This window comes from Myotis yumanensis, unplaced genomic scaffold, assembly GCF_028538775.1.
Source record: "Myotis yumanensis isolate MYYU_CA2020_CCGP unplaced genomic scaffold, mMyoYum1.0.hap1 SCAF_11, whole genome shotgun sequence".
NCBI lineage: Eukaryota > Metazoa > Chordata > Mammalia > Chiroptera > Vespertilionidae > Myotis > Myotis yumanensis.
The window spans coordinates 18,500,509-18,515,036 of NW_027223762.1; the positions used below are offsets into that span (position 1 = coordinate 18,500,509).

The following is a 14,528-nucleotide window of genomic DNA, read 5'->3' on the forward strand; positions in this document are numbered from 1 at the left end:
ATTTCAAACATTAAACACATTATTTTAAAAATGAAAAAAGGGAAAAATATGTTTTCACACTGGTTGTTCCATTAAACAATGCCTATTTTCTGCATAAAGAAACCAAATTCAAGAACACAACCTTTAATACCAGACAACAAAGTGTTTTAACGTGATTAACCTTATTTGGAAGCTAAAAAAAAAAAGAGCAAAATGACAGAACTCATATTTTCTAAAGAAAGTCAGTTGGTGTCTGTCTAACGGTGTAACATTTCCCACTTGGTGAAGACAAGTAATGTCTGTAAGACCAGAGATCTCACGAAGATCAGTATCGGGATAGGCCCCCTCCAGGGCATCCCAACTGTCCCTGCTCCTCAGCCCTACGGGGACCACCGGAGCTCAGGAGACCGGAGGCCAAGGGCCAGCTGGGGTGGGAGGTGGTAGCAAACTGCACCAGGTGTTTCTGTACTATGACGCCTGTGCCCCGGTGGGGCAAGGGAGAGGCAGGCAGGAAGGAGCTGGGCAGGACCCCTGTGCCTGGCTGCAGCATTAAGCCCGTGGCCCTGACCCCTGCTCTAGGACAATAAGGCTGTGGCCGAGGCAAGTGACCCTGCACTCTTACCGCGCACCTGCTCACCCCATAACTCACCCAGAGCTGCAGCAGGACCAAGACAGCTGTTCCCATCCTTCCAGAGGATGCTTGTACCCTCAGGTAAAGGGACTGAGGCTCAGAGAGTCTGGGCCACCGCCTCTGGGGCTCCACCCAGGCCTCTGCGAGAAGAGGCCCCGGATTCCAGCACACGCTTCGCTTCACACAGAGCACACGGCAGTGTGGCCACACACAGGCCCACCCTCTTCCCCTCTGAAAAGCACTCTTTGTAGCTTCTTTAAAAAGGAAACACCTCCACCAGGGAGGAGCATTATTTGCTTCTGGGTGGAACAGACTTTATTTAGGATCAAGCTCCCTGGGTGCCCCTGCCCACAGGGGGGAGCAGTGAAGGGAGGAGGAGAAGGGGTACCACAGATGCACTGTGGGGGCCAGTTTAGAAGAAAGGCTGGGGAGAGCTTAGAGCATGAGGGGGCTGCAGGCCCACAAACCCAGCCTCCCTCAGCTGGACACACCCTCTCTCCTCCACAAGTCTGCCCTCTGGAAGGATCTGGGAAGTGGCAGAGCAACAACCATTTGGGGCGCTTAGTGGTTGGGTTGGCTTAACCCTCAGATGCCTGCCTGTCCTTTCCAGGGGCAATTAAAGCCAATCTTTCACTCATTTGGCAGCTCTTTGCTGAGCACCTACTTTTGTGCTAGGCCCTGTGCCGGGCATGCACACAGCAGGAAAACAGACAGGCTGTTTCACATCCCCCCTGACCTTAGAGCTGGTGGGAGAAACTAACCACACAGACAGCTCTATAATCACACATGGCATACGGGCATGTCCCAGGGGGCAGATGATGGTGGCCCTGCTGGAGGCCGGCAGGGAGTGAAAGAATCTGTAAAAGCAGGATGGAGAGGGCAGGTGCAGGAATCTAACCCCTGTGCTTTCAGAAGCTGGCAAGTCCAGTTATGCCATAGTAAGGATGCTTTTATCAGTAGGCGCCCAAAGCCAAGTTCAAATACTGGATCATGGAAAAGGGTCATTTATTCCCGGCAAGGGTCGAAGAGCTGAATCTGGCCCTCAGGCTGGAGTGGAAGGTGTGTTCTTCCCTTGGAGGGGCAGCTTGTAGCCCAGCAACTGTTGCCGTGAGATGCCCGGGCTTCCTGAAGAAGAAATGACAATACCTACACCGTCAGCAAATATTTGTGAATCGTTTGTTAAAAGAAGAACAGAGGATCATCTGGTAGTCCTATGTTTTAATTTTTTGAGGAGCCTCCATACTGTTTTCCATAGTGGCTGCATGAATTTCCATCCCCACCAGCAATGCAAAAAAGGGCTCCCTTTTCTCCACATCCTCGCCCACGCTAGTCATCGCTTGTCTTTTTTATAACAGCCACCCCGACAGGTGTAAGGAGATACCTCCTGGTTTTTATTTGCACTCCCCTGATCATTAGAGATGCTGAGTACCTGAAAGCCATTTGAATTGCTCCTTTCAATAAGTGTCTGTTTTTGTATATGTCAGATGTATTTCAATAAAGCTGTAAAAAAAAAAAAAAAAGGAAAGAGTAGAGGGAATGTCTGTGCCTCTTGTGAAAGCCAAGGGAGGGATGCCAAGTGGCGTCTTTAGGGTGTGGCCATCTCTGTCTACTCAGGTGCCCTGCTTACTCTGTGTCCACAGACACGCACGCCCTCTGCCTCCACATGTGGGCACTCACCCTACTGCGGAGCAGAGGGCAGTTAGGAGAGGTACATAGAAGCTACCTCAACCAACTTATATGTTTGGGGTTCAAGTGTTCTTTTATTGAACTCTGTGGGTAGCTGAATAATAAACCAAGCATGCCTTTTATGGTTGAAAATCCTGTCATCCCTTCTCTTACATGAATCTAGTACACCGGGAGCTATTATTAAATTGTGTTGTGGACAAATGAGGAAATTGGACACTCGAGTCTTTTACCCTGAATTTCTGTTTTCATTGTATCATGATTGTACCGAGGGGTGGAATGTGTGGAAAAGATAAATAAAAGCTTATTTGGATATGGGACATTATAATTCCCGAGGTGTTTACACTACATTACTGTATTTGATCCATGCAATGTTCCTGGGGACTAGGCAAGAAATATGTCAGTTTCACAGATGATGAAACTTATGTCCTTATGTTTAAGTAACTTGACCAAGGAGATATGACTTTGGATAGTGAACACACAATGCCAAAGGTCATATAATTAATTCGTTTTGTTTTTTCATCCCATTCTTCTAAACCCGTGGTTGGCAAACTGCAGCTCGAGAGCCACATGCGGCTCTTTGGACCCTTGAGTGTGGCTCTTCCTAAGCCGTAGGAGTACCCTAATTAAATTAATAACAATGTACCTACCTATTTACCTCTTCCTAAATTATGGCACAGAAAATAAAAGCTGTCTAAAGAATCCTAAATTTATTGTATGTCTGGATAATTAAATTTTACTATATTTTGTTTTAATAAAATTTGCAAATAGCTCAGGAGATTTCCCCTAGAGTTCCAAATTAAACACACATGGATCATATACATTTACATCTCAATTGCATGGCAGGTCCAAATTATTAATTTTAATCTTTCATTAGAATAAAAGTCTTTACTTTTTTCACCAGGTTTTTTTTAATGGCTAATGAAAGCAGTGGGTTATATAGTGGCATCTTTGTCTCATTTGACAATCACCAGCGCCATCTACTGTCAAGAAATAAACTCATGAAGGATTGAACAATTTGTTAGTGAATTAGGGCTGAATGAAGAAAAGATAATTTTATAATTCTGGGACTTCATTGATATATCAATGTACACATTTTATTTTAGATTATGACTTCCTTAAAGCAATTTACAGAAAGAGCCCAATGAAATTAAATTGTAATCACTTATTTAATGATTAAGAGGACTAACTTCGGAAGAGGATAAAAATGGGAGGAGTCTCAGCTAAACCACTTAGTAGATATGTGACTCCTCTTACCCTCAGTCTTTCTATCTGTAAAATATGAATAATTATATTTGTTAGGTTATTTTTTTGATTAAAGAATATGTGTAAAATCTATCCCAAACCTAGCAGAACAGTGTTACATGGCATATGTTGAGTCAAGCTATGTATTTCTATCTCATGTGAGATAGAAAGACTTGGAAAGAGCAAGATTCACAGCTAAATGAAAGCCAGGTTTACATTCAATTTTCATCTGGTTCCAAAGTTATCGTTTCTGTCAACTCCCCTTCTGATAGCCTTCTGCGGATGTTCACTTTGGGGCCATCAGTGAGAACCTGCTTTTCAGTACGGATATGAGCCTCATGCTGTGTGGTCTGATGCACGTATCTCATTGTATGGATGTGTCAACTTTACCTAACGGTGCTATACACATCTATTTAAGAAAGTAATTTCAGAAAGGCTTTAGTTTGACCATAACCAAGGATGAGAAGAACAATAAACCTGTGTCCTCATAGCATTTTGTATAGATTCCCATTACTGCTATTTCACTGCGTCATCAAAGGTTTTCACAAAGCTCTTTCTTTCTGGAGTAGAATTTCTCAAGGGCAGAATTCATGTTTGTTAAATGAACAAATGAAAAAAATGATAACATTAACTCTCCCAGGATGAAGAGGCGATGCCTCCCTCCGAGGGTGTTGGAGGACAGGGGCCTCAAATTCTCTGCTCTACCGCATGGAGTGTTTACCTGAGATTTGCTGATTGAACTTGAGTCAGATTGACTGAAAATTGTCCTCGATGTATTTCCTTGCATACAAACCACTTGAGAGTGTTATTCTTTCCCCCTTTTAATTAAATCAAGACACATTCTTTTCATTCAGATTTCTTCTGTAGAGAATGTGAGAGAATTTTACTGAGATTCAAAAATGTCAATAATTAGAAATGGATAAAATACATATGTAAATCACAAAATATTATTGCTAAAGTTGTTTTTAAAACTAAGGGTGTCTTGGGGAGAAGAGGAAGGGAGAAGAAGGTAAAGAGGGCATATGATGATGGAAGGAGATGTGACTTTGGGTGGTAAACACACAATACAATATACAGATGATGCGTTATAGAAATATATACTTGAGACCGATATAATTTTGTGAACCAATGTCAACCCAATAAATTCAATAAAATTTTTTAAAGATTGCAAAAAAAAAACACAATAGCAACTACATAGAAGCATTTTAAGTATTAAGTGAAATAACATATGTAAAGAATCTAGTCCATTGCTTCCTCAACTTCATTCTTTCACTTAATAGTATATTTCCTGAGCTTCTATTATGTGTTGGACAGACAGTGTTTTAAGTACTGGTGTAAGATAGTAAAAAAAGGGGGGAGGGGAAATAAAATCCTGCCCTTGTGAACTTTGGGGATGGAATGGCAGGCAGGGAAACTGAAAAATATTCAAATGAAAAGTGCTATGAACAAAAGCAAAGCAGGGATGGGAGACCAGAGTGCCATGGAACAGCATGAGGGCCTCGCTGAGTGGTGATACTTGAGCAAAGAGCTGATGACGCGAGAGAGTGTCCTATAAGGATATGTGGGAAAAAGAGTCTCAGACAAAGAAGACTCGAAAAATAAGGGCCCCATAAGATGGAAGTATGCCTGGCCCAATAAATGCCAAGAGATGCTTCTTCCCACCTCTGCTCCCACACCTCAGCCCTGTGGTTTTCCTGATGGTGATTCCCATGATCATATCGACTTAAGGTACATAAGTATGGGCCACATGTATGTACATAGATGTAGGGACATCCTTGACAAAGACCTAATTCTTGCAGTATGCCTTAAAGGGTATAGAGTAGTCCTACCCAGTTTGACTCAGTGGATAGAGCAACTTCCTGTGGACTGAAGGGTCCTGGGTTTGATTCTGATCAAGGGCACATGCCTGGGTTGCGGGCTTGATCCCCAGTAGGGGATGTGCAAGAGGTAGCCGATCAATGATTCTCTCTTATCATTGATGTTTCTATATTGCTCTCCCTCTCCCTTCCTCTCTAAAATCAATTAAAAAATATTTTTTTAAAGCAAGGGTATAGAGTAGCCAAGATGAAGTTCTCTGTGGCAAGATCATTCCTGACTAACTGATTTACCATGTTGTTAAAGTGCCTGGGTTTCCAGACCTACCGTAGGGCCCTACATAACATCGAACGTAGACGGAATATGGGGCATTGGTAATGGAGTACAGTGGAAAACAACTCTGTTACCAGTGTTCAGCACAATGTTCTAAATTCTGTTTCAGCTCTAACATCTATAATTCTATGCTATATAAAAAGAGCAAAGGGAAAATTCATTACCTGTACTAAGGGTTGAATGGGCCTTTGTGGGTTGACCTGGAGACCCGACAAACATTTCTAACATTTTCTTTAGAGAAAAATGAGCTCTGGGTTTCACATGCTACACTTATAGACTATTCATGAGTTGGAGACTTCCTGTGGTGGGTCAGAACATCCCTGGTGGCCTTGCACAGGAAGAGATTACAGAGCAAAGCAAGGAACTGCTATAGCTGGCTCAGTGTGGGAGAAACACTAATCATGACAGACAGCCCAGACACCCTTGGAGAGCCATGTCCACAGCATTGCATGGTAGCTGCTAAAACAGAAGGCAGGCGCCCAGCCAGCATGGCTCAGTAGTTGAGTGTTACCTAGTCCGATTTCAGTCAGGGCATATGCCTGGATTTCACTCCCCAGCAGGGGGCATGCAGGAGGTAGCCAGTCAACGATTCTCTCTCACGATTGATATTTCTATCACTCTCCCTCTCCCTTCCTCTCTGAAATCCATAAAAATACATTTTAAAATAATAAATGAATTAATAAATAAATATAACAGAAGGCAGCAACCCCGTGTGTACAAGTCAACTGACCGATGGAGCGCTGTAAAGAGAAACCCTAAACATGTTAACATGCTTTTCTCTTCACATTTGGGAACCTGTGCCCGCCTCTGGAGGCAGCCTGAGTCATCATCCGTCTCAAGGATTAAGACAGATTGTTGCAGCAAGAATTTGAATGGGGGAAAATACTTTGAATGATTGTTTTAGTATTTGAAACAGAATTTTGTAACAGAACACTAAGCTTCGAAATCAGGCTTCACTTACAGAGTCAGAAAGTTGTTCTAAATTCTTTTATTTCCTTCTTTAACTTGAAAATCCATATAGGATGAAAATTTTTGTACAGGAAATAAAAAATAGGTGAGGGAAAGCCTTTCTCTTTAAACCCAGGGAAGAGTAGCAAAGACAAAGGAGAAAGAAGCTGGTTGAATAACCGTTGGCAGCAAGCTTCTTCACACTCCCTTTGGTATTAAGAAGTTTGCACCATGAATGTGAACCAACTCACTGCTTTTTTCATCCAGGAAATCTAATTCAAAATCATTTAATAATTGACTGAACTACCAGAGTGTGCTTAGTGGTATAGTAAATACTGAATACCATCAAGGCCAATATGTTTCATTCAAATCATTCTCATTATTATGTGTTAATGTGGCAACTGACCCATAACAATAGCAGTGATTTCTTGATGAGGTAGGATGGTTACTGAGGGAGAAGTTTTATGAAGTCAAGGATGTCTGAACTATGAAATGAGCTCATAGTGTTTCTGCAAGTTAAGAAACCAGTTTAAACTCGATGGGAATAACATTGCCTTTATAATAAGCTCCATGGTTCTCCCTTCCCCTCCTCTTCACTTGCTTTTCCCTTCAATGAACATCCCTCCACCTTGTCACGCAGGCCCGAGTGTGCACGTGGCTTCCCATGTCTGCCTGTATTTCGTGGCAAGCCTTTCTTTTTCCCAGATCAATTATTTTTGTTGAGGAAACACCTAGTCAATATCACTTTTGAGGCAACACCTTATAAAAGTGTTCCTGGTATCACACTTCAAACAACTGGCCCGAACAGAGCTGTCCAACCAGAACTACTCAATTGTATTCTCAGTTGCATCTTTTGTTGTTGTATTTAATCCTCACCTGAGGATATTTTTTCTATTGATTCTTACAGAGAGTGGAAAGGAGGAAGAAAGGGGGAGGAGAGAGAGAGAGAGAGAGAGAGAGAGAAAGGAACAACAATGTGAGAAAGAAACATCCATTGGTTTCATCCTGCACACACCCGAATCAGGCCAAATGAACCCACAAACAAGGTACTTGCCTTGACCAGAATTGAACCTAGGACTCTTCCATGAGGCTGGAGTATGGTGTGAGGGGAGGAGGAGTGGATGCAGAACCAGATGCTCTAACCACCGAGAACAGTGGCCAGGGCCTCACTTGGATCTATACTGACCAATTAGAGCACCTCCATAATGAGCCATCAGAACATGTGATTCCAACCAATCAAGATAGTAATATGGGGTTCAATCAGTCAGCTCCAGATTGGATGAGCCATTTGCTGACAATAGACCTCTCAGGGAGCAGAGTGGGGAATTTATAAAAATCAGCCTCCCCTTTGTCTCAGGGAGACACACGACCCTTCCCGCCAGAGCCTGCCTCTCTGTTGACCTGAATCACGTGTCTCCTTGTATCCCCCCCTATAATGAAAACTTCTGTTGGCATGAGATTGATTGGCGGCAGTGACCTTGTGTGGACCAAAACAACCCTCCCCATCCCTAAGGGATTTGAGCGCACCCGAGTCTCCGATGATTGGCTGAAGATACAAATTTGCCAGCCAATGGGAGTGAGCCACACCCCACCAGGGTCTCATAAAAGGCAGGCACCTCAGGCCAACCTGCCCTTCTGATTCTGGACAGATGCCAGGAGGAAGGGTCTCTCGTTTTGGGCCGCGAGATGGCTTCCGGATCGGGGAACGGCCATCTCCGCCGCCCCTCTGGGCAAAGGCCCACTGACCGGCCTCCCCTCCGAAAGGAATTCCTTAGGAGGAAGAGGCTCGGGTGTGGAGGAGAAACCACTGGAAGAAAAAGGGAAGACTTCCTCCGGGTTCACAGAGACCGCCAGCACCCACAGAGGAGAAGCAGGAAGCTGCCCCAGTCAGGGGTGCTCAGGGAAGAGGAAAAGAGGCTCCAGGGACAGCCCCTGCGCTCGAGCAGACCCCTCTCCGGGAGAGGAGCGCAGTGCGGCTTCGGAGAAGCGAGCAAAGAGCCCTGATGCTGGCCACCGCAGCTGCGGCCAAGGGACTGGGTCCCCCTGCCCCAGCAGAGCGCAGAGGAAGCGCCCCGGGCACAGGAAACAGCCCAGACCCAGGCCCTCGGGAGGCCAGCCGCCTCTGCTGCGGACAAGCCTGGTGGCTTCCCTGCGCACCTTGTCGGAGGCCACTTATGGCAACATCGTCCAGATGCAGCAGCAGCAGGCACCCGCCCCACTGAGCTGGGAGTGCTATGCCCTGCTGGCCGAGCTGCGGGGGCATTTGCATGCCCAGGTGCAGACCATCTATGCCATGGCCACCCAGGCCGCCTATGTCTTCCCTGCTGAGGCGTGGCTCAGCCCGGCCCCACCGCCGGGGCCTTCCGGTCCGGAGGGAGATGGAGAGGAGAAGCCCAGAGCTCTTCCTGGGAGGGCGCCCTGGGAGCCTGTGCCTCTTCCCAGGCAGGAGAAGGCTGGGGCTGCCAGTGGATGGTTAGGGCTCAGCTGAGGGCACTGGGCCCCATTCTGCAGATGCAGACCTGGGCGCCACAGCAGAGCTCTGTTCCTTCAGGATTCTCCCAAAGGACCAGCACGGCCTCTTTGAAAGACACTGTGTGACTAAGTGGTCAGAATTGTCTTCAAAAAGGACTTTGAAAACCAAGACTCAGGTGGTGAACTCTGGGTTTCCTGGAGGGCTATAGTTCCAAAGTGTAAATTTCATCTTAGACATTTCATATATGTTTACACTCCTTTTGAGAGCCAAGCATTATTTGAAAATGAGAACCAATCTATGGGTTCAGTGCTCATGACTGAATTCTGAAAAGCCTGTAACTCCTCCCTCTGTCACCTCCATCCCTGGAAGACTGACATCACAAGCCTTGAGGAGCCTTTAATTCTGTTGGAGAAATGTTTCTACTTTCCCATTTGATGGAATCCTGGTGAGATCACCATGTCCTTTTTGTTTCCCCGTGAGTTACTGCATATTAAATGCTATTGGTCACAGGTATTTACCTTTCAGCTGGCTGATATGATAGGTGTAATTGTAAATTTCCTCCTATGTTATAGATTTCAATGTATTCCATTTTATTAGAGGATACTAAATATAATATTAAATATTATTATTTTCTTAACATATTGTATTTTATATGATTTTTTATTTGCATTTTTATAATGGACTCGTGTAATCTTTAATTAAATAAATTCTTATAATTTTTATATTGTTATTGCCTGTATTTACCTATCAAATCCCTTTGAGTGCTGTTTGTTTTAAGTCATTGATGAGTTTTACCTGCTCAGGTCCCCAGAGTCCTGTCTGTTTGGCAGTCAAATCTGTCCATGTGAACACAGGGCCTGGGGCACTGAGAGCCTGCACTGAGCCCTTACCTGGCTCTGGATGGCAGGCCCAGCTGATTATGTAATTTTTATATAAGAAAATTAAAGTTTGGGGGGGAAAGATGAAACCAGTTTAGCTCAACTGGCATAGCTCAATGTTTTAGCAAGACCTAGGAACCAGGAGGTAATGATTCAATTCCAGGTCAGGGCACCTGCCCAGGTTTTAGGCTCAGGACACATCGGATCAGTGATTCTCTCTCATCATTGATGTTTCTCTCTCTCTCACCCTCTCCCTTCCTCTCTAAAATAAAATAAGATACATATTAAAAAGAAATGAGAGTTTAGTCCCAGCTTTTGTCGATGCGAACTCGACAGACAAGACTTGCTTATATGTTTGATGTCTGCAATATTTTAAATTATTATAATATATCATACTATGAAGGAAGGCAGCATGCTCTTAAATGATTGATAAGATCAAAGAGCAAATAGACACAAAAAGCTGGGATTTTGGAAGCAGTTTTCACATATTGGGATGGTGATAGTCATCAGTGAGGGGGATGATGATCTTAATGTAGCACACGAGAGAAACGTGCGTGAAACTGCATTTGGTAGAATGTTGTTGAAGTTTTCTATTGAGAGAAGATTCACACATAGGTAATCCCATGGATGTGGAATCTGTTTCTTTCGTTAAAAGGTTATTTAAATATTCTACTATAATAAGGAAAGAACATACTAGAACTCTTACTTTCATTTTAAATTAAATTTTATTAATGTTTAATATTCAAGGTATCAATAGAAGCTTCTGTATTCTTTTTTTTTTTCCCCTTCCCCCCAGTGTCTCATGTCCATTGGTTATGCTCATATGCATGCATACAAGCCCTTCAGTTGATCTCTTAACCCCCTCCCTCCTGCCCCCCAACCTTCCCCAGCCTTCCCGCTGCAGTTTGACAATCTGTGTGAGGCAGCTCTGCCTCTGTATCTATTATTGTTCAAAAGTTTATAATGGTCTCTATTATCCATGAATGAGTGAGATCATGTGGTATTTTTCCTTCATTGACTGGCTTATTTCACTTAGCATAATGCTCTCCAGCTCCATCCATGCCGTTGCAAATGGTAAGAGTACCTTCTTTCTTACAGCAGCATAGTATTCCATCGTGTAGATGTACCACAGTTTTCTAATCCATTCATCTACTGATGGGCATTTAGGCTGTTTCCAGATCTTAGCTATGGTGAATTGTGCTGCTATGAACATCGGGGTGCATATATCCTTTCTGATTGGTGTTTCTGGTTTCTTGGGATAAATTCCTAGAAGTGGGATCACAGGGTCAAATGGGAGTTCCATTTCCAGTTTTTTGAGGAAACTCCATACTGTCTTCCATAGTGGCTGCACCAGTCTACATTCCCACCAGCAGTGCACAAGTGTTCCTTTTTCTCCACATCCTCTCCAGCACTTGTCGTTTGTTGATTTGTTGATGATAGCCATTCTGACAGGTGTGAGATGGTACCTCATTGTTGTTTTGATTTGCATTTCTCGGATGATTAGTGACTTTGAGCATGTTTTCGTATGTCTCTTGGCTTTCTGAATGTCCTCTTTTGAAAGGTGTCTATTTAGATCCTTTGCCCATTTTTTGATTGGATTGTTTATCTTCTTTTTGTTAAGTTGTATGAGTTCCCTATAAATTTTGGAGATTAGGCCCTTATCAGATATGACGTTGGCAAATATGTTTTCCCATGCAGTGGGTTTTCTTGTTGTTTTGTTGATGATTTCTTTTGTTGTGCAGAAGCTTTTTATTTTGATGTAGTCCCATTTGTTCATTTTCTCTTTAGTTTCAACTGCTCTAGGAGCTGTATCAGTGAAGAAATTGCTTCGGCATATGTCTGAGATTTTGTTGCCCTTGGATTCTTCTAGAATTTTTATGGTTTCCTGTCGTACATTTAAGTCCTTTATCCATTTTGAGTTTATTTTTGTGTATGGTGTAAGTTGGTGGTCTAGTTTCATTTTCTTGCATATATCTGTCCAATTTTCCCAACACCATTTGTTGAAGAGACTATCTTGGCTCCATTGTATGTTCTTGCCTCCTTTGTCAAATATTAATTGAGCATATTGGTTCGGGCCGATTTCTGGGGTCTCTATTCTAAATAATATTCTTAAATAATATACATATATTGGGGATTTGGGCTCCAACAGTTTTTGCTGATTGGGGTACACAATCAATAAAGTTTGCAGCCCACTGGATTAGAAGATAGAACTCTCAGGATGTTTTAGCCTGGTGTAATTAAAGAGTTGGTTTCTTTAATTCCTCCTCAGACTGCTTCGTTTTGATTGTGTCCTGCCACATCTGTATGGCTATATGGAAAAAGGATGTAGTAACGAAATGGTTTCTGATTATGATTTAGTTTGCCTTGTAACTTAACTACAGGGAAAGTACAAAAATAGTCCAGCCCATTCTTCTCAGAGAGAAAGAACCAAGTAGTTGACATTTTGGTTAGTCTGTAACCTGAGTTAATCTCTCAGGGTCGGAGGAGTCTGAGGCCTTCCCTGCGGGGATGCTGGAATGAGATGATTTGTACAGGAAGGTATCTGCCAGCCACCAAGGGCCTCCTTCTTAACCAGTGGTTTCCAAACTGCAGCCTGACCCCTCCACGGTGGTCTCCATCTCAACCCACTCCCACCCCGCAGTCTGCTTTAATCCATTTATAAGTGGTTTAACTTCTTCCCAAATGAGATTTTAGACTGTTGCTAACATAAAAACACTCAAACTTGTAAAGAAAGCTGGGTTCATCAAATTTCACCTGTAAATCTACAGACACGTCTCTTCTGGGATGAGCATTTCGTTACCAGGTTCCATCTGTTGCCTACATATCAGTCTCAGGGCTCCCTGCTGGGTGCAATCTTGGAGGAACACTGCCCTCTCTCAGCTTAGCTCAGCTCTTTAAGATTCCTGGACTCCCTCAGGCAACACCTTTGTCCACATCTGCCTGCGCCTCGAAGTCAGAGGTTCTCTGGTCCTCCCCAGCTCCTGTGGAATCTAGCCCCTACTACACAGTAGCTGCTTAATGAAGCTTTGTTGACAGGAATTGCTGATGAAGGAACAAAAGAAAGTGTAAGAACATCAAATGCAAGGAACCAGTAACAAGACTTTAACTGATGAAATATAGGCTTGCCCCAGCATAGCATCTGGTTTATGGTTGCCATAGAAACCAGGTCTTCTGGCCTCTTAGCTTGAAGCCCAGATAATAGAAGACAATTGCCAGAGAGAAAGCAGCAAAGAGGCCATTTCTGGTAAAGACTAACCTTGGCCCAATTATTCAAGTTCTATATCTATGATGCCAGATATCTCCAACCCACATATTCAGCTTGTGTGTCCCCATAAGAACATTACAGGTATTAATATATTGAAATACTTTCCTACTGGTTGGCAAACAGCTGCTGGCCCACTTCCCCTAAAAGATCCCCTCCAACCTCCTCCTCCCTACCTCACTGTTCAGACTGTTTCTGCCCCTCCCCATCCCCCTGGATCTCCCCATAATCTGGCAACTATAGGACTAATGCATGATTCAACAAGGGTATCTTCCAAATCTAATCTAAGCCTTGAGAAATCACTAACCTGTTCCCATCCTATTCAGGCTCCTTACCAAATCTAGCAATCCAACATCCTTGAGTACACACACGCACACACACACACACACACACACACATTAGGGAGAGACCCTTCTTGGAGGATTGGGTTGGATCAGGGAGATAATGACTTGCTTAGGTCTGAATTACTCAGCCTGGCTGACCCGATTATATCTCAATCTATATGCATAGACTGTTGCCCAGGAAAGGCCCAGAGAGAAGGAAAAGGCACAGTCCATCAGGATAGGCTTGGAGCCTGCAGCCTGGAGAGGCAAACAGCTCAGTTCTGGGCAATTTGTGGCTCAGCGGGACCTACCTTCAGAAGGATGGAGCTTAAATTGCTTGCTTGGATTTATTAAGTTGGCCCAGGCCATGGCTAATGCATCACAAACCCAAGGCCATTGTTGAAGATAAAATAAAGTTTTGTATGAAAAGTTGGGCTGGGGGAAGGGATCGGAGGCTCACACCCACAGAAGTGCACCTGAAGACTGAGAGAATTGACTAGATTCACTTTTCCTTCCTTTCACACCCGCTGTGGTGCTTGTACTGATGGCTGAATCCTGGCTTGATATCTCAGTGTTGTAAATGTTTTGCAGTCTGCCCAGAAGTTTACCATGAACAATTACAGCGCCACGCTGGGCAGTAATTATTTTTACTCATTTTACAAACAAGGAAACCAAAGAAACTCAGAGAGTTTCCATAACCTGCCTGTACCCCTTTGGGAGTGAGGCCCTCAGACCTTAAGTCCAACGTCTCCTATTACATCATGTTGCTACTTAACGTCCTTTGAATAAAGACAGTGCCCTCTTTTGTGTGACTTAGTAGGAGGTGGCACAGTGAAGCTTAGTGATGTATGTACATTTCTGAGGCAAGTAGGTGGCAGCATGTTAGATTGGGTGAAGGTTGAAAAGAAATATATCCTGGGAGCTGATGGCCTTTTCAGGAAAACAACACATGTACACA

General features: G+C 43.8%; 1 protein-coding gene across 1 annotated transcript; it reads left to right on the top strand.

Annotated features, from left to right (window-relative positions):
- The first annotated feature begins 8,320 nt into the window (after positions 1 to 8,320).
- LOC139019622 (protein FRG2-like) lies at positions 8,321 to 9,122 on the top strand. Its single transcript, XM_070428583.1, is given in 2 exon segments — positions 8,321 to 8,392; positions 8,394 to 9,122. Coding segments are annotated over 2 exon segments (801 nt in total).
- Positions 9,123 to 14,528: the final 5,406 nt, after the last annotated feature.